This window comes from Vespula pensylvanica, chromosome 15 (assembly GCF_014466175.1).
Source record: "Vespula pensylvanica isolate Volc-1 chromosome 15, ASM1446617v1, whole genome shotgun sequence".
Taxonomy (NCBI): domain Eukaryota; kingdom Metazoa; phylum Arthropoda; class Insecta; order Hymenoptera; family Vespidae; genus Vespula; species Vespula pensylvanica.
This window is the reverse complement of record NC_057699.1, coordinates 462,164-483,324: the sequence shown is the minus strand read 5'-3', so window position 1 is coordinate 483,324 and position 21,161 is coordinate 462,164. Positions and strand designations below refer to the sequence as shown.

The following is a 21,161-nucleotide window of genomic DNA, read 5'->3' as shown; positions in this document are numbered from 1 at the left end:
TCTCTTTCTTTCTTTCTCAAATGCATAAATCTTAATTAAGTACAACGTTTTATTGCATATCGATAGAAAGTACACGATAGAAAAGAACAAAGATCTCTATCGTAAAAAGATCGAAAGAACGATAAGTCGAGTTTGTAATTTGCGTATGTAAAACAACAAATGGCAAAAAACTGTATGCTTTTTCCGGATAGAAAAAAAAAAGAAAAAAAAGAAAAGAAAAGGAAAGAGAAAACGAGGATTTGAAAAAAAAACCTGAAATTGTTCTTTTATCGTTAATAGTTAGATCACTCTTGCGAAAGACAGTATTACGAATATTAGGTTGTAAGCTTGGCTATAATTATAGAGAGTAACTAGAAGAAGGTAACTCGATCGTCTACGATCAGGCAACATGGCTACCAAACCGGTTACGGAAATCGACTGAGAATCGATTCCTTCGGCCAACTCTGATATCCTTCTTGGGATCGAATGGAATCGAATCGAATCGAATCGAATCGAATCGAACTATCAATCTTATAAAGTCCATGATAAGTAAAACCTACATTGAAGAATGCAAGAGAGACTTTAATCGGTCAATGTATCCTTCTTTCGAGATCGATGAACCATTGAAAATTGGATCGTTTAATAGATCTAACTTAGAGCAAAGTAAAATAAATTGTAGAAAATTAAAGATAGTTATAGAATCGTTAGAACGTATGTATGTCACGTGAATACAACTCGATGATTAATAATGATTTAGATAAAAGGTTCCATGCTAATGGTTTTTGAATTGAAATTGTAAGGAAGATTTCTTTAAAAGAAGATTTTTAAGAGATCTTTCTAGACAACGAATGAAATTTTAAACAGAAACAATTTTTTTCTTGTTACAAACAATGAAAGTTGCAATCATTCGAGATGGAATATAACAAATTGTAAAAAATTAAATCAGAGATGTCTATAGATCATTACGACGTAGAACGTGGTAATGATAATTAATAATGATTTAGATAAAATGCTAACAGTTTTCAAATTAAATTTTTAAGGAAGACTTCTTTGCAGGTGAATTTTGTAATCATCATTTTGAACAATGAATGAAATTTTGAACGAGGACGATATAACAATTTTTTTTAATTTTTAACAATAAAAGTTGTTCTAATTTCATTTTTTTTATAAAAATATTCTTTTTTCTATAATATCTCTACCGATAGTACTAAACTATTTGTTCATTGATGCATTATTTAAAATTTTTAAAAAGCGATAAGCATCACAAGTTTTAAATGTTGATAAAATAACATGAAAATTGTGGAAGATTCAAGGAATTTCTTCTGCACAGAAAATAGCGATCATTTGAAAAGGAAAATGATAAATTATAAAAAAATTAAATTAAAGATTTCTATAGATCGTTAGAACATTCTCCTAATTCGATAAAAGTTTAGAGAAAAAATTCTATCTTAATGGTTTTCAAATTATGATTGTAAGAAATTTGCAGGTGGATTTTAAAGAGATTCTTTTTCACCACGAATGAGATTTTGAATAAAAACGTTATAATAATTGTTCCTTGTTCAAAAAAATGAAGGTTGTTCTGATATTTTCTATTGAAATATTCTTTTTTTTTTTTATTATAATATATCTACTGATAAACAAATTATTTGTTTATTAATATATTAAATAAAATTTTTAAAAAGGAATAAAAGTAGTACAAATTTCAAATGTTGATGAAATGACATGAAAATTATAAAAGATTTCTTACACGAAGAAATAGTAATCGTCTGAAAAGAATTTTGTGTTTCCTTGTAAACAGCGATTCAATTTTGAAATTACAATAGAACAATTGTTCCCTTATTTCAAACACGAAACGAAAATAGTTTGGATATTTCCATTTAAATATCTTTCACTGTACACATTTTCACTTTTCTAGAAAATATATCCATTAACAATACTTAATCTATTTCTTTACCAATTATATTAGATATTTCAATCTTTTACACAACGATATATGAAAAGATCAAATTTTTATGTTTCAAAGAATTATATAAGAACTGTAAATAACAATTTATCCCAAAGAATTTCGATACTTCCATTTTAAATAATGATTAAATTACTGAACAACTATTGTTTTGTTCCAAAACAATGAAAATAATTAATGTGTTTCTTTTTAAACATACTTCTCTGTCTGTACTATATATTGATTAGGAACGTAAAACCAGTTTATTAATATATTATCCCAAACTATTACAAAATTCGAATAAGATAAGTTTTATAAGTTCAAAAAAGTGATGTGAAAATAGTAGAGGATTCAAACAATTTTGTAAAGAAAAAAAAAAAAAAATAACAATTGTTCGCAAAGAATTTCGATATTTCCATTTCGAACAATGGTCTATCGAACAAATGAGCAACCATTATCTTGTTCCCAAACAACGAAAATAATTAATGTGTTTCCTTTTAAACGTACTTCTCTGTCTGTAATATATCGATTAGAATCGCTAAACTAAATTATTAACGTAATATCTAAAACTATTACAAAATCCGAGTAAAAAAATCTTGGTTTTATATATTGAAAAAAAAGTGACAAGTAAATAATAAAGAATCTAAACAATCTTTTAAACAAAAAAAACAAGAAATATCGCAAAAAAATTTCGATATTTCTAATTTAAACAATGATTGAATCATTGCTTCGTTCCAAAACGACAAATTTGTCCAAACTAATTTATTCAAATATCTTATTTCTCCATAACACACGTCTATTACAAGAATCCAAACAATATCTACATACATACATACATACATACATACATACATATATACAAATATATATTTACCGATATATTACCTCGAACTGCTAAAAAGAGAAAGAAAAAAAAGAGAGAGAGAGAGAGAAAGAAGAAAATCCATCCAAAATTTTACATACTCTGAATATGAAAAGAAAAGCAAAGAAAAAGAAAAAAGACCAGAAAAGAAAGATAACAAAAAAAAAAAAAAGACAATAAATACAAGCTATAACAAATTGTCCGATAGAAAAAGGGAAAAGTCCGGAATAGATCGGTTGTGATCAATGTTGATCATTCACGATGAGAAAGCCCTATGAAGGAAGTTACGAATCGACCATGTTAAGGGGGGAAAGAGTGAAGGAGCGAAGAGAGCCTATTCGAAAATAGACGAGAACGAAATGAGCCACGGGAGACAACAAATCGGCGCGCTCAGCCCCATCTCCGATATGGATTACCCATCTTCGATTTCGCGATGAGGAAAATGAACATCCAAGAGAGACAGAGACAGAGACAGAGACAGAGACAGAGACAGAGACAGAGACAGAGACAGAGATATAGATAGATAGATAGATAGATAGAGAGAAAGAGAGAGAAAGAGAAAGAGACAAACTACCGAGGTGAGACGACGTAGTTTCCGGCCTGCGGGCGTTACAACTTAATCACCTGAGAAAATTGAAATCACGAAAACGCGGCTGCCGCGGCATAGCCGCCTTAGGGGGGTGGGTGGGATGGGAGGACTGGGGATGAGTGGGGAAAGGAAGGGAGGGGAAGAGGGGACCGAAAATAGAAGTCCGCCAGGCAAAAGCCACGCCCTAAAGCTCAAAATGGGATTGGGTATGCTTTACTAGTTGGTCCCACCTCTAACGTTGACACTGCCAATGAAGAGAGCCATGCCAAAATGTGTTTTTCCTAGCATAACGTCTAACCGTGGAACTTCGAGAAGTTCGGCGCGTTTCGCATAAGCGCCGACCGGAAAGACGACGCTAGTAGCTATTGCTGCTGCTGCTACTGCTGCTAGCTGCTGCTAGCTACTACTATTACTACTATTATTATTACTAGTATTACTAGTACTACTGTTACTCTTTCTCTTTCGATATATTTATTACAACGTGGCCAGTTTCGAGACTTGGCAAGTTAATTGGGCTTCCTACAACATGATTCTCTACTCAGTAAACTATCTAAATGTCTTAAGGTTTATCGTATTGTAAATAATTAGGCTTCGATGTTACGGTTCGTTGTTTATATGAATATTTCTGTTAGAGTAGATCTATCCAAGTGATTCTTTCATCATTCTTCTTTTATTTCTTTCTTTTTTCTGTTTTAAATATCTGTAGATTTTTTAATATCTCTTAATAAACGTGATGTATTACTTGTTATATTTTTAATTGATTGTTAATTCATGTATACGTAATGAAGTGTTAACTATTGATAAAGAGCAGTTATATTACAGTTTAACATACCAATATAATTATCTCTAATATGCTTCGTTATTGAAATATATTACTATATATATATCGTTTTGCAAATAATTAAGCTTCGATTTTACGGTTGGTTATTTATGCGAATATTTATGTTAGAGTTGATCTATTCAAGTGATGTTTTGATTATTCTTTTATTTGTTCTTTTTTTTTTCCAAATATCTGTACGTTTCCATAAATGCCGTGTTTCACGTTATAAACTCGTGTAACTGTTTCAGTTTTAATTAATTATTAATTCATATATACGAACAAAGTGTTAACGTTTGATGAATATAAGTTACATTAAAATTTAACATAATAACTCAATATAATTCAATCTAATATGCTTTGTTATTGGAATATATTACTATATATACCGTTTTGCAAATAATTAAGTTTCGATTTTACGGTTGGTTATTTATACGAATATTTATGTTAAAGTAAACTTATATAAGTAGTGTATCTTTTTTTTCTTTTTTTATAATATCTGTAAATCTCCATAAACATACTATTTGCTATAATTGCTATATTATATTTGAGTATACTGGATTAGGTGTAAATAATTATAAATATATATAAATAAATAAAACCAATAATTTCCACATTAAACAATTTTGTTATTAAAAAAACATGGAAACAGAAACGATACCTTATAAAATCCTAACATCTGACTTCGTTATTTGCTTCTAAACGATATTTTGAAATAAATAAATAAATGAAAAAAAAAAAAAAAGGAAAAAGAGAGAACAAAAAATTACGTTTAAAAGTAAATCGAACGGAACCATTCGATGTACGTAATACCATTAAAATTTATTTTATTTGTATTAAAGATTTTTCATATAAAAAACTTACCTTAGCAAAATCAATTTTTAAAGTGCAACAGCCAGAATATATGTCCGCCCCGTGAAGCGTTTCTTTTGCTCTTGTGGCTGATTCTACCGAGTCGAACGTGATTACGAACGAGCTAAGTTAAGGAATATATATATGTGGGTGTGTGTGTTCATACATATATATATATGTATTATACACACATATATCTGAGAGATCTATAAATGATTGAATAAAAAAAACCGACTTTTTAAGATAGAAAGATAATGAATATTAAAATGAACATTGAGATATTTATGAAACGCGTAATGTTTTGATTAGAAAAATTATCAACGGTTAAACCTGTTTATTTTACGAGACGGAAACGTTATTAAAAAGAAAACGCATTAGAAAGGATATTCCACCATGGCTTGAACGCCGTTCTTCTTGAAGATAACGATACGTTGAACTTGCCCGCTGGGCGCACTGATGGCGTGTAGAACTTCCTGTAACGGAAAAAAAATTAAAAAACAGGTTAGAGAGATTTCTATACATGAAGTTATAAGAAAAAAGTAAAGATAAAATGTGAAGAATTATTTCTAAAGTAGGTTGAATAAGTATGAATTTATTCAAGTTTTACTATTAAATATTTATTAATATATATTAATATCTATCTCCATCTTATTATTTAAAAAAGTGTTGTTATTAACAGATGATTTTTTTTTTTTTTAGATCTCGAATATATGTTATCAATTTATGTCGATAACGTATCAAAGTTTTTAGTTAATCTTTTCTTTTTTTAATTTTAATTTTTACTCGTTTAATACACATTATCAATTGATTTTATTATTTTACTATTTAATATTTATTATTTGGAAATGATGATGGCGATGATGATGATGATGATTATTAATATTATTATTAGCAATTGATCTTTTCTTTTTTTGTTGTAATAATCTTTAGTTGTCGAATACATGTTATCAATTTATATATTTACGATAAAAACACGTTTTACTATTAAATATTTATTATTTAAAAATTATTATTATTACTATTACTATTATTATTATTATTAACAGTTGATTTCTTTTTTGATTTTTTTTTCTGATCTAATTTTTATTTTTTAAATACTTTATCAATATTTAAACAAACTTTGTATAATAATCTTGCAAAAAAAAATAATGCATCTCTTCGAACAAAATTACAGCAGCTTCGGTTCGTCCTCTGTGCAACGTAACGCATCCGGAATTTTAAGGAGGTGTAATAAATCACGGAGGTAGACGAAGTAATAAAATAACCGTAAAGCAATGTGAACGGAGGACCTAAGCACGAAATACACTTAATGCGATCATATATAAAACATACGAATACATTTTGTTGGTCCTAATTCTTTGTATTAAAAAATTTATCGTTTTCTTTCTTTCTTCCTTTTCTTTTAGATTCTCTTGGAAATTAATTCGAACTTAAGTTAAAATACATGGAAAAATAATTCTAATTTTTCACTTTCAATTTGTTTCAATATGATATATATATATATATATATATATATATATATATATATGATCTTTTTCATTTAATATTGTTTTTAAATTATCAGTGAATTATAATTGCTATAATAATTAGTAATTATATTTCTTTCTCATACTGTTTAAACAATTTATTTAACAAACTTTTGAATTTCAATTGTCATAAATATGAAATATCCAATACCATTCCATTTAATATTATTTCATTAGAATTATCAATGAATTACTATTTCTAAGAGAAATACTCTCACATATATTATTAACTCTCTATGACATAACGTATCTTTGATATTACTCGTTAATACATCTTCATTTCATAACTTTACCATTAAATTAATTACTCAGTCCATTGATAAAGTTAATGGTTATTACATATAAGTTATATTTAGTATGTTACAATTACATATAATATAATATTCGCAATATTTATAATTTATATAATTTTTTTATAATGGGACTATAATATTATTTCAATTTTCACATTGTACAACTTGTTGTTAGGGAGATAGAAAAAGAGAAAGCGAAAGAGAAAGAAAGAGAGAAACAGACAAAAAATTAGTTTATAGAAGATTAAATGTTATGATTGCATTCTTATATGTCAAGTATAATGCAAGACTATAATTTTCAAATTCTTCTATTTGTTCGTAGAGAAATAGAAATAGAAATAGAAATAGAAATAGAAATAGAAATAGAAAGAGAGAGAGAAAATTGATTTGCAGAAGATTAAATGTTACTATTGAATACTTCATATGTCAGATATAATGAAAGATTATAATTTTCACACAGTACAAATTGAACTTAGAAAGGTAAAAAGAAAAAGAAACAAAAAGAGAGAGAGAGAGAGAGACATAAAAAATTGATTTACAGAAGATTAAATATTACAATTATAAATACATCAAACATAACATAAAACAATAATTTTCACATTGTACAATGTATTCTTAAAGAGATAGTAACAGAGAGAGAAAAAGAGAGAGGGAGGGAGGACAAGACAGAGACAAAAAAAAATTGTTTTACAGAAGATTAAATTTTACGATTGAATTCTCATATGTCAGAAATAATGTAACTGGAAAGATATATGACCAGAATTCTACCGTAAATTTGATATCAGAAATGTAAAGCAACTTAAATAACAGTAATGTTTAAAAAAAAACAAAAACAAAAAGACGGAGAAATAGAGAGAGACAGACAGATAGACAGAGATAAAGAGAGAGAGAGAGAGAGACAGATAGAGATAGACATAGAAAAAGAGAGAGAGAGAGACAAACAGAGAGAGAGAGAGAGAGATATAACGTATGTTAAGCTTTCCGGACGAGTACTACCCTTAACTAATGATCATAAATTCTCTAAGGCAATGCCATCCGCGCGACTTCACGCGTTTAACTTCGGCCCGATTCTAGACGTCATTTCTCACGAGAGGATCCACCAAATGGTACGCAAATAGAAATCGTAATTGTCTCGAACCGAAGTATATGAACCCAAGGAATGTTGGATATATATTTCGTCGAAAGGCAAATACGATGTACATATACCATTCACATGCAATGGTAAAATAGGAGTCCCACATAGTCTCCTTGGAACGCTAATTTACGTTACCTATCTTCTCATCCCTGGGGAACGTAAGTTAACTTTCGTCGTGACGAAATGAATTAGAATGACAAGGGTAAAAACTAAACGAAAAAAAAAAAAAAAAAAAGAAAGAAAGAAAAAAAAAATTAAAGCGGATGGAAACGATTTAAACATCCGAATCGTTTTAATTTCTTTCCTTGGCAAACATTCATTTCATTTTCTTCTTTCTTTATCATAATTATTTAATTTAATTACTTATATTATTTTGATAACGACAACTTGAGATAAATTGTTTTGTTTTGTTTCTTCTTCTCCTTTTAATATACAATTTTTTCGTAATAACACGTTATAATAAAATAAAAATATGTACACACACACGCACAGACACGCTCACACAGACTCTCACACATACGTATGTTAAAATAAAAAAATAATTATCAACAAAATATCGCGAAACATTATCAAAAATTTCCAACGAACAATTCAAACGGATTGAACAATACCGAACGATTCGTTTTTACAAAACCTTTCATATATCCTTGCAACCGAAATAACTCCAAAATTTTTTTCACTTTTTCTCCCCTTGAAATCTCTTAGACATGACATCTCTTAGGATTCTAGGAAAAGAAGAAAGAAAAAGAAAAAAAAAGAAAGAAAGAAAAACAAAAAAATGTTTAAACCAGAATAACTAAAATACCTAACGACAAAAAAAAAAAAAAAGAAAAAAATCTTTGTTGAATACTACAAGACAAACTCGTTAGAATCATTAACCGTTTTGTTTTTCTGATCTACTTTTGTAAGTTTTCAAGGGAATCGTGCAAGGTTGATTTCTAAACAATTCTTAAGAGAGAGAGAGACAGAGAGAGACAGACAGAAACAGAGAGACAGAGAGAGAGAGACAGAGAGAGAGAGAGAGAGAGAGAGAGACAGAGAGAAAGATAGGGATTTTTACCTGTGGTAACTGGCCCAAGTAATCTCGATTTTTCGAAGCGCTTTCGCACGACAAGCGATGACACAGCATGGCCTCTTGCCAAATCTGCTTTTAAGCCACGAGAGACCTCATCATCTCTCTCTCTCTCTCTCTCTCTCTCTTTCCATCTATCTATCTCCATCATCTCTTTCTCTCTCTCTGTCTCTCTCTCTCTTTCTCTCTGTATATATATATATATCTTTCTTTGTCTCTCTCATACCCTTTGTATTGGTAATTTCCGTACCATCGACAAACCAACTAAGGTAACGTCCGTCAGTCAACATACGATTTCTTATTAGACAAAGCTTTGTTTAAATATCCTCATTTCTAATCTTGACCGCGGTTAGTGACGGTCTTTGCTAGAAAGAGAAACGATGCTATGCAAAGTGACGTTTGAAGGAAACCAGGAGGAGCAGCACCAACCGGCTGACAACTTGAAAGATTAATCGTCTTAATGTAAGCTAACTATGTTGTATGTTTCATTTTTATTTGGGCTATTATTTATTGGATTCAATTATGCCAAACAAAAAATTCTTTCTTTCTTTCTTTCTTTCTTCTTTTTAGTTAATATTTTTAAATATATTGTCAATATTTGTAATTAAATATTAATAATAATCAATAATACTTAGTAAATACAAGTGATCACTATTATATTTATTAATTACGGAAATTGTTGATGTTTCAATTTAAATATTTTTGTAAATATAATTATTTGTCAGTATTTTTGTATCTTTTTTTGTTTAAATAGATGATCAAATATTTATAATAAATCCATATAATATATATATATATATATATGCGTAAAATATTAGTACCTAACATAAGTCATCCAATTTTTAATGACCAAAATATTCATATATATATATATATATCATTCCTTTTATCAAAATATTCAATATCAATTAATAATAATAAAAAAGCTTAAGATTATAGAAGTGAACAAATAAATATTAATCTAGAGAAAACACATGTTAATTTAACATCTGTAATCGTTTTTTCTCTTATTACTTTCTTATTTGATTATGTATCTGGCAATAACTGCTAACACACTGCAAATTCAAATATTTTCTTAATTATTTTTATATATGAGACTATGTAATTATTGGAGATTGGACCAATTAGTAATATTGAAAATTTTCAATATTTTATATCTAAATAAATAACATTAATATAAGAAAAATAATACAATATTGGGTTATCCAAATAATACTTAATATAAAATATTTAAATAAAACATAATACAATAATAATATCGGTATAAATAATACCTAACGTAGCAATAATAACCGTATAGAATTATACTTATAATGATTGCTACTTATCTGATTAGTATTTGTAAGTATTTTTAATCAGTATTTCAAGTTCATTGTCAATATTTACAATAAAATATTAATAGAAATTAATAAATATAAGTGATTAATATTCCAACGATTAATACAAAAATTATTAGTATTTTAATTAAAATATTTTTGTAGATATAATAATTGGCCAGTAATTTTTCTCTTAATGGTCAGATATTTATAATAAACCCATATGAAACCCAGACACAATCCTAACGCTTAATTGTTTATACTAAACATTTATGTTACGTATTAACATTTTATAAATGTTCACATTTATGTATATCGACTATTTATTTTACAAAATATGTACCATTAATTAATAAAAATATTTATCAAATAAATAAAAATGGTTTTCATAATATGAACTCATATATTTATCTCTAGAATATTTCGTTTAGAAAATTTTTTTACAGGGATGTTGTATTAATTCGCTTTTTGCGTAATAAAGAAAAAAATTGAACAAAAAGAGAAAAAGAGAGAAAGAGAAAACAATACATATTTTCAAAAGAGTTCAAAATTGCTGAAAGTCGATATCAGCTTTGAATTTTTTTCCACTTTTTTCCATGAATATCACGTTATTTTACATTTTCAAACGAAATAGATGTTTGTCTGTCTATTTGTTTATTAGTTTATTTGTTTGGATATATCGGCTTTTGCTACCTCTCTTTTCATTTTCAAGCTTCGTTTCTCTCGTCAATCTACGTTATAAATCTACGTTATAAATCGAGAAATCAACCTCGGGAAGCCTCGTTTAAAATCGATCGTTGTTCGATACACACGCACGCGCGCGCGTATACACAGACAGACAGACAGACAGTCAGAGAAAAAATATATATATATATATAATGTATTATATATTAAGTTTTGTTTATATTAATAAAATGTATAAATATATTGTGTATAAATATATTGTATATTAATAAAATGTATAAATATATGTGTATGTGTGTGTGCGTGCGTGCGTATACAAACCAAATATTTAATTTTAAATGATATGATCAAAAATGTCCAATTCTATTGGTTTTATAAATATTTCAAATAAAAGTTCCTAATTTTGACAAAAAAAAAAAAAAAATGCTAAGAAACTTACAGAAATCATAACAATCTTTATTTATTTTTCTTTCCTTTTTCTTTTCTTTTTAATGGAAATCGATATTTAAACCCTAAGAAAAATTATGAAAAATATCAATACGAATCCAACGAACGCTTGCACAGTGTACCATTTAATCGATATTTCATCGAATTATGGTACCTTCAAGTTTAATCTACTGTGTAATCGCAACAATGTTCTTTATAACTTCGAAAAAAACGACATGTTCAAACGATTATAACTTAAAAATATATATGAATAAAAATAAAGAAATAAATAAAATAAAATGAAATAAAATAAAAAGATAAAACAAACAAACAAAAACTTAAATCAATGATTTCATTCAATGATTTCATTGATTATTCTATACACACACACACACACACATTATTATATATTACATTATATATATACATATACCTTTTATGTATAATGTAACGTGATGTATGTATGTATATATATGTATATATATACATACATCTTTTATGTATATATCGTGGTTGTGTATACACACACACACACCATCATAATTTATCAAGCTTGAATTATTTTCCTCATATCTTTTTCCTTCTTTCTTTTTTTTTTCTTTTCTTTTTTATTGTTAAAATACTTTCTCAAAGCTAAAAAAAAAAAAAAGATTAACTCGTTTCTACGAATAAAAGTAGGAATGTATTTTCCAAAGAAGGATCGAATTCAACAAACAAGTTTTTCCTCGTCGCAACGAAAATAACGATCTTATCTCTCTCGCTGTGATTTCTCTTAGTCTCATTGACCTCTTTCATACATAGTTACATACTTACATATGTAGTTAGAAAATCGTTTGATTCGCTCCAAACGTAAAGAAATGTAGAAATCGATATACAATGTACGATTATACATAAATACATATAAACAGAGCTTACCAAAAACAAAAATAACGTTGATCGTTAATAATGGAAATGTTGGCTTTTATCTCGAATATAACAATTAAATGTGAAACGATAAATGTAATATTATGTTCGTTTTATTTTTTCTTAATGTGTATTTTCATCCTAAAACTCACCTAGAACTCATATCGAATTTTAGAAATGAAATATCGCGTAATAAATTACGTTACATTAGAACCAATTTCACCGAAACATTTCCTTGAATTATAATTAACTCGTTATACTTAATAAACCATTTCCTCTTTTCCTTTTCTTTATTTAAAAAATAAAAAAAGAAATAAAAAAAAAATAAATAAAACGTTTTATGTGAAACTAACGAACATTAAATCTTTGAATATGAATTTTAACAACGATAACACTAACAATTGGATAACTATTTTCAAACATTTTATTTTTACATCAAAGACTTGTAATTTTAAAGCTGTTTGCGGTCATATTATTTAATATGGTATCTCTCAATGAAATTATTTAAAATATCTTTATCCGATAATTTTGTGGAACAGTCAATAGACTTTTTTTTAATTCAATGTCGTATTTTCTTCCTCTGATAAAAATTCAGTATTACTATCAATATTATTTCTACGATATCAAATAAATAATATTGATTTTTAATTTATAATATTAATCCTATAAAAGATCATCGATCCTTTTTTTTTTGTTTCAAATTTTTGTTTCCATATTTTAGAATCTATAATATTGCGAAAGAAAGAAGGAAAAAAGAAATCCAAACATTATAAAAAATACTAAATTAGAGTTTTAAAAAATTAAAATTAGAGTAACACGAAATTCGTAGAACTAAATAATATAAAAATGGCAAAAAGATTACAACAAAGTAATAGAAAGAAAACAATTACTATAAAAGCTTTTATAATTAATTTATAATCCTTTTCTTGCTTAGTATGAAAAAAAAAAAGGAAGATAACTAGAAAATAACGACATTCAAAATAAATTCGTATAATAACACATTTCGATTTGAAACATACCAATTACGAATTGCCACAAATAAAACCAGATTGTGAAAAAAAGAAAATAAAGTAGAACATAAAACATACAAATAAATGAATTTTTGTGACTTCAAAGTTACATGGCATTAATGATTTCCTCCCTCCTTTTAACTTTTCTTAAGTTTATTTTCTTTGTATGAATAACACACAAAGTCTGAATATATTATAACCAGTTTTCCAAGGATTTTGTAATCGAACGTGGAAAACCTTTGATCTTGATATGTTATCGTTATGGTGTCCAACATAACATAAAATTCACAAAGCTACATGACTTATATAAAAATAGCACAAGAAAAGGTTCATACAAACGTAATAAAAAAGTAAAAAATAAAAAAAAAAAGATCAAACAAATAGAAAGAAAATTATATGCTCGAACTTCTATAACTGTATCGTCCTTTTTTTTTTGCTTATTAAATTAATAAAAAAAAATAATAAACAAGACAATAAAAATAACAATGAAATAAATTGGAATAATAAATTAAATTATTTCCAGAAAATGAAAAAAGAACGATGTAATAATAAAAATGTTATTACTTTTGCAACGAAAAAGAAAGAAAAGAAACAAAATATGAAATAGAAGATAGAAAAAATATAAACAATGCGGAAATCACGACTTCGAAGTTAAATAGTTTTTCAGAAGGTTAAAAAATAAAACAAAACAAAGAACGGAAAAAAAAGAAAGAAAGAAAAAAGTGAAATAAGAGATAAAAGAAAAAAAATAATATAGATAATCGAGCAGTTACGACTTCGAAGTTGGGTACTTTTTTAAAAGGTTAACAAATAGAGCAAAACGAAACAAAACAAAAAATGTAATAAAAGATAAAAGAAAAAAAAATATATATATAGATAATCGAGCAGTTAAGACCTCAAAGTAGGATAGTTTTTCAGAAAGTTAACGAATACAATAAAACCGAACAAAAAAGAACCAAAAAAAAAAAAAAGGAAAAAAAACGAAACGAATGATAAAAGAAAAAAGAATTCCATAGATAATCGAGAAATCGCAACTTCGTGCTCGAACAATTTTTTTTTTTTTTTTAGAAGCTTAACAAGATTAACAAATAAAACAAAACGAAAGAAACGAAAAAAACGAAATAAAAGACATAAAAAAAAGAAAAAAGAAAAAGAAAATATCACAGAGAATCGAGAGGTCGTGAATTCGAAGTTGAATAGTTTTTCAAAAGGTTAATAAATAAAATCAAACAAAACAAAACGAATTACAGACTTCAAAAGAAAATGAAATAAAAGATAAAAGATAAAAAAAAAAAGAAGAAAATAACATAGATAATCGAGTGATCGCGACTTCGTGATTCAACAGTTTCTCCTTTTTTTTTTTTCTTCTTTTTAGGAGGTTAAAAAATAGAACTAAAAAAAGGGAAGAAAGAGAAAAATGAAATTTAAAAAAAAGAAAAACAAAGCAAAACAAAATAAAATAAAATAAAACAAAACGAAACGAAACGAAACGAAATCAAATCAAATCGAACAAAAGCAAACAAAAATCTTTCGCCAATCTATATAGTTACTTATTCAGAGACATCGGCCTCGAACATAACGATTACACTCCTCTTATCTGCTTTTTCACAATGCGCTCAAAATGGCGTCCCGTTAATTCGAGACCATTAACGGTGAAAATTCCCGCGCGTGAGAGACAGAAACAGAGAGATAGGGATAGATAGATAGATAGATAGAGAGAGAGAGAGAGAGAGAGAGAGAGAGAGAGAGAGAGAGAGAGAGAGAGAGAGAGAAAGACACACATACAGGTTCTAAGGAAGATATATAACATTGAGCATGCGGAGCGTCCGCTATCTAAAGTTTGCAGCCGTGTTGGTATTGGCAGCATCAACTAACACGGCTCTATGCTCCTCGAACGATTCTATTCTCGTAAGAAAAGATAACGTCAGGGCGTTCTCTTCCTCCTCCTGCTTCGTGTTATGCCGTTAATATTTCCCTCTCCCCCTCAACCATATCCCTCCACCTTCCTTACCCCCGTAAAGATGATCTCAAGCACCTGGGATTCGAGCTATTCGATCTACGGAAATAATCTAATACGTAACGGTCTTATCGTACAGAGAACGAGAGTAATTTTACTAGTTAATTTATCACGACGCATCAATCTCGATCACTTTAAAAAAAAAAAAAAAAAAAAAAAAATGGGGAAAAAATAATTCCACTGTGAAGCATCGCTTAACCAATTATTGATTCCATCATTTCTTTTATTCGAAGGTTTGTAAAACTTTCTTTATAAAAGAAAAAAAAAAAAAGGGAACAAAAATGAAGGAGAAGAAGAGGTCGTAAAAAAGAAATTCTCTAAGAAAAATCTCTTGGAAAAAGATAAAAGTAAGTCCTAGACAAAATTTGGAATAAAAGAAGGAGGAAAAGGGAAAAAGAACAAATTTCAAGAAAAGCATTTTTCAAAAAAAAAAGAAATATTCAGAGAAAAAATCCGGAATGAAGTACGTACGAAAAAAACTGTTGAACAAAATACGTAGCTAAAAAAGCAAAAAAAAAAAAAAAGAGATTCCTAAAGAAGCTTCCTAAGAAAAAGACGCCTGCTACGAAAGAACTTCTACGAAGGAATCGTAAAACAAAGAGTTAGGGAGGGAAAAGAGAAAAATCCTAAAAATAAAAAAAGAAAAGAAAGAAAGAAAAATAAAAAGAAATCACAGAGTCTCGTCATCGTTTCATCGTTATAATGAATTTTTCTGTCTTCTCAGTAATCGAAAGAGACAAACGAAAGGAACGGCCGTTTTAAACGCCGACGTAAATCTGATGTTCGCTCCGTTAACAGTTGTGAATTTTCAAAACACTATTCTAATTTCTTTGGCTATGGCCCGATTGCGAATTAGCTCTCCACTTGTTAGTTCCAAATATAAGCAGCGATAAAACTGTCCGAATCGTAAAGCTATGTTAATGTATGCATGCGTTTTAACAACACGAGGACGGATCGTTTCCGGTGAACGTTTAAAAGCGTTCACGAACGCTTTTCAAATTCCCCTAGATATATATGTATATGTATATGTATATGTATATGTATATATGTATACTATAAACGACGTAAATCATTCGATACTTCGAACGTCTACGCTAATTAATAAGCACCATATGTTCGAGGTCAACCGGGTGTTACACTTCTCTGCCTTCGCCATCTTTCCTTCTACGAAACTCGGTCGTGACGAGCAAAGAGAGTAACACCAAACGAGAAAACTTTTCGTCTCTTTTATGCACAAAACGACCTTGTTATCTATGTCGTCGAACGACGACGAAGACGAAGACGAAGACCAATAGACGAAGACAAGAACGAAGACGAAGACGAAGACGAAGACGACTGTCGTTGTTATACGAAAAAAAAAAAAAGAAAAAGAAAAAAAATTTCACTAGAAAAACTTTATACGGACGAGTTCTATATCAGAACTATATAACGTTGATACTTCAAAAGAGAAAAGAACTAGATAAACGTGTAATATATTGAATTTGGCCAATAAGTAAAATTTTGCATAACTTTATTAATTGTATTTTGTATATATTTTTACTTGCAATAAAATTTGTATTGAAAGAGAAAAAAAAGAAATTTTGTATTTTACATCTAAATATATAACACATACTAGTGTATTTTATATCGAAAAAAAATGTTTGATATCTTATATCTAAATAAATAACATTATGTATATTTTTATTTGATAATGTCTGATATCTTATATCTTCTAATCTTATATCTTATAAATATAAATAAATAACACTATATCTTTTTATTGAAAAGTTTTAATATCTTATATCTAAATAAAGAGAAAGAATATATCTAAATAAAAATCAATGTTATATCTTAGTACCGTTTATTGCAGTAATACTTTTATTGTAGTAATAAAAATGATTTAGTATTTTATATCTAAATAAATAACAATAGTATTTTTTCTATTGACAAATTCCGATATTACTTATTGGCCGATATATTTGAAAGACATTTGTTTACAATTGTTTGTTAATATTTAAGAATTTTCAAAAGTTATTTATCGTTAGACACATTAACGATCTTGAAATATCTTTTAATAACGATTTAACTTTTCATGTCGATTGATATGTACAAATTATAAAAAACTTTATTCTGAATAAAAGAAAATTATATTGGCACAAAGTAATCTAATTAAAAAATAATAAAAATGATAAAATAATCACTAAAAATATTTATTCATATAGAATTTAATTTTAACTTAATTTATGAATTATTACTTAAGAGAAATTAAAAAAAAAAAAAAAGAAATCAATAACGATAAAATGAAATTATAATTACAACAAAATTAATAAAGAAAAAAAGAAACATTTATATACGTACAAACACATATTATAATGAATTATATAATGTAATAAAAAAATCTATAGATAAAATAATTACTCCTCCGATAGTAATTGTAAAAATTAAAAATTAATATAGCTAGAAAAATTATGAAATAATTAAAATTTATAATAAAATTATAATTCATAATAAAATTATAAATTTTACTTAAAAATAACAGAAATTAAAATGGACGATATTAAAAGTCAAACCACATAAATATCAAAGTACTTTTGTTACGATAAGTGTGCCAACAAATTAAAAAAGAAAAGGGGAAAAAAAAAAGAAATAAACATAAAAAAAATATACGCAGAATGAAAAAAATCCTATCATTATTTAAAGTCAGTCGATAATAAATGTAATTTACTAAGATCAATGTTGTAGTTATATCTGATTATTTTAATTTTAAATTCTACGAAGAAAATCGTACGTTACGAGAATCAATAAATAAATATCGTTTCATCTCAAATACCAAGCCCGAAGCATTCTTCACACTTTTATTTCAAGAAATAGATTTCCTTCGGCTATTCGTATTTATTCCTCTTTCACGATTCCTTCACCTGAGGTATCAACGCTTTCGGGTTTATCGCTCATCAGAGGTCAACTATTTTTACTAGCGAGATAAAAATCCTTGATCTCAAGCTTAAGAAAAAAAAAGGGAATAGTAAAAAAAAAAAGGGGGAAAAAAAGGAGAGAGAAAAGAAAAAGACATTGTTTAATCGAATTAAATCATTAATTTTAGATAGATATCGAAAAAGGATTTCTTAAATCTTAAATAAAATCATTATGGATCTTTAAATTGCATATTAAAAATTTAAATACGTATGGTCTTAACCACATTGTGTAAACTCTAATTGTATTAATTGATTTGATATTGATAAAAAGATCAAATTTACGTGTGAACAATTCACGAGCAATTTCGATTCTTCGTCCCGATCTTCGGTATCAAAATATCGACCACCCGAAAAATTAACAAAATTTATAATAAATCGCATATTACGCGCGTAAATAATTTAAACTTTATGAATACATGTAAAATAATAACGTTAATCCAAAACGGATAAGTTTTTATCAGGCCAATCAAATATAACGTAAGTATTAGGACTCGAATGTGTAAACTTAAAGATATATTTTTATGTATCTTGAAGTTTTATTGAAGTTATGAGCACGTGTATGCGTGTGTGTGTTATGTGCACACACTCATAAATGTTCATTCCCCATTTCTCTTCTTATCAGAAACTTCAAGTTTCAAAATGGCATACATGTCAAATATTATATATTATATAATACTCAAATACTCATAATACTTTTAAAAATCGGTCAATTTTTTCGAAACATTATCAAATTTAAAATGATAAAAATTAGAAAAAAAAAAAAAAAAAAAAAACAGAAAAAGAAAAAATAAAATTCCTCGTACAAACTCAAACACATACAAAACACGTGTAACTCGGCTTATGCATTAAAAATATTTAAAATGTTAAAAATATAAAAATATTTATTCCTTTTTTAAGAACAATAAAAATTTTTTAAGAGCATATTAACAAAGTAAATAAATTTGCAAGAATTACAACGATAAAACGAAACTCCCTTAATCATACGCAAATGCAACAAACGAATGAAGCATTCTTAATTTGTTTATTTAAAATATTTACCCTCTTTTTAAAAATAACACAGACTTTAAGAGTAAATTGACAAAGTTAAAACTAATTTGTGTTTAATGACACAAGGGTCAGATTAAAAAACGTCAATTTAGTTACTCGATCCGTATCGAAAAACAAACGTTACTTAGCTTTATGCTTTCCAGCTAACTTTTATTTATCAAAACGTGAGTCGATAGGGAATCTATCCTTCTCGCTCCCTTGGCTACTATAAATCGACATTATTAATAGAGCAGTAACGTGTTCTAATGCTCTTTTCATCTCCCCCCCCCTCTCTCTCTCTCTTTATCTACATTTCTTTTCATTCTTACCATCTTTCTATATCCATGTTAAATGTCATGATTTTCATGGAAATGAAAAATTTTGAACAGATCTATTTTCTTTTCTCTCTCTATTTTTTTTTTTTTTTAATTCTATTATTTAATGTTGCATCAACCGCTTACATGAAACGACATAAGTGAAAAAACTTCTAAAATGTTGTTCTAATCTGTTGTAAAATTCTAATCTATTGTTCTTTAAACAGTTTAATTATAAAATCTTGTTGGTATTAGATCTTATTACAAACAAAAATAAACACACTGATAATAAACAAAATTGTTACAATATAGTAATAATTATCAAAGTTACGAAGCAATATCGTTACTATCCTACTTCCTTTGCTGTTATAAATCAACATTATTAATAAAGTGGTAACACGTTCCAATGCTCTTTTATTTTCTTTTCTTCTTTTCTTCCTCCTTCTCTTTCTTCTCTTTTTATCGCCATTCTTTTTACTTTCATTTTCATTCTTACCTTCCCTTACATCCGCGTTAAATGTCAAGATTTGTATGAAATAGAAGAATTTTAAAGATCGTTTTCTACTTCTCTCCATTTTTTTATTTTAAATTCTATCATTTAATATCGCACCAATCGTTTACGTAGGGGAAAAAAAAAAAAAAAGAAAAACTTCACAGTTTATTGTATTTTAAACAATATAATTCTAAAATCTTGTTAGTATTATATTTTATTAAAAATAAAGATAAACATATCAATCAAACAAAATTTTTACAAAACAGGAATAATTATCACAAACATTACAAAACAATAATGTTATTATCTTTCCCACTCTCTTGGCTACTATAGATCAATATTATTAATAAAGCAGTAATACGTTCTAATGCTCTTTTCTTATCTTCTCTCTCTCTCTCTCTCTCTCTCTCTCTCTCTCTCCCTAGCTCTGTCTCCCTCTCTCTATCTACATTTCTTTTTTTACTTTCATTATCATTCTTATCATCCCCTATGTCCATACTAAATGTCAAGATTTTCGAAAAACAAAGGAATTTTAAACATCTTCCTCTTTACTTTTCTTTCTTTTTTTAATTCTATTATTTAACATCGCACCAATCGCATATGTGAGTTATCAACGACATATGAGAAACTTCATACAAATATAGTATAACGAACTTCATAGTTTGTTTTAATTTGTTGCTCTTTAAACAATGTAATTCTAAAATCTTATTAGTAGTATATCTTATTAGAAACAAAGAGAAACACATTAATAATAAACAAAATTGTTACAAAGTATGAATAATTAGGAAAGTTACAAAGTAATAATGTTACCGTTCTTCTCACTCCTTTAGCTATACTATAGATCGATATTATTAATAGCACACCTAATGCGTTCTAATGCTCTTTTCCTATCTCTCTCTTCTTCTCTTCCTCGCTATCTCTCTCTCTCGCTCTCTCTCTCTCTCTCTCTCTCTC

General features: G+C 27.4%; 1 protein-coding gene across 3 annotated transcripts in view; it reads right to left on the bottom strand.

Annotated features, from left to right (window-relative positions):
• The window catches only part of LOC122634676 (heterogeneous nuclear ribonucleoprotein L), a 101,603-nt gene that overhangs the window by 57,557 nt on the left and 22,885 nt on the right, over window positions 1–21,161 (bottom strand). For all 3 annotated transcript variants that reach the window (XM_043823837.1, XM_043823839.1, XM_043823838.1), the window contains 2 exons: window positions 5,429–5,514; window positions 5,054–5,150 (listed from right to left, as the gene is read on the bottom strand). In XM_043823837.1, coding sequence (XP_043679772.1) covers window positions 5,054–5,150; window positions 5,429–5,514 — 183 coding nt within the window. The remainder of the gene's footprint in view (window positions 1–5,053; window positions 5,151–5,428; window positions 5,515–21,161) is intronic.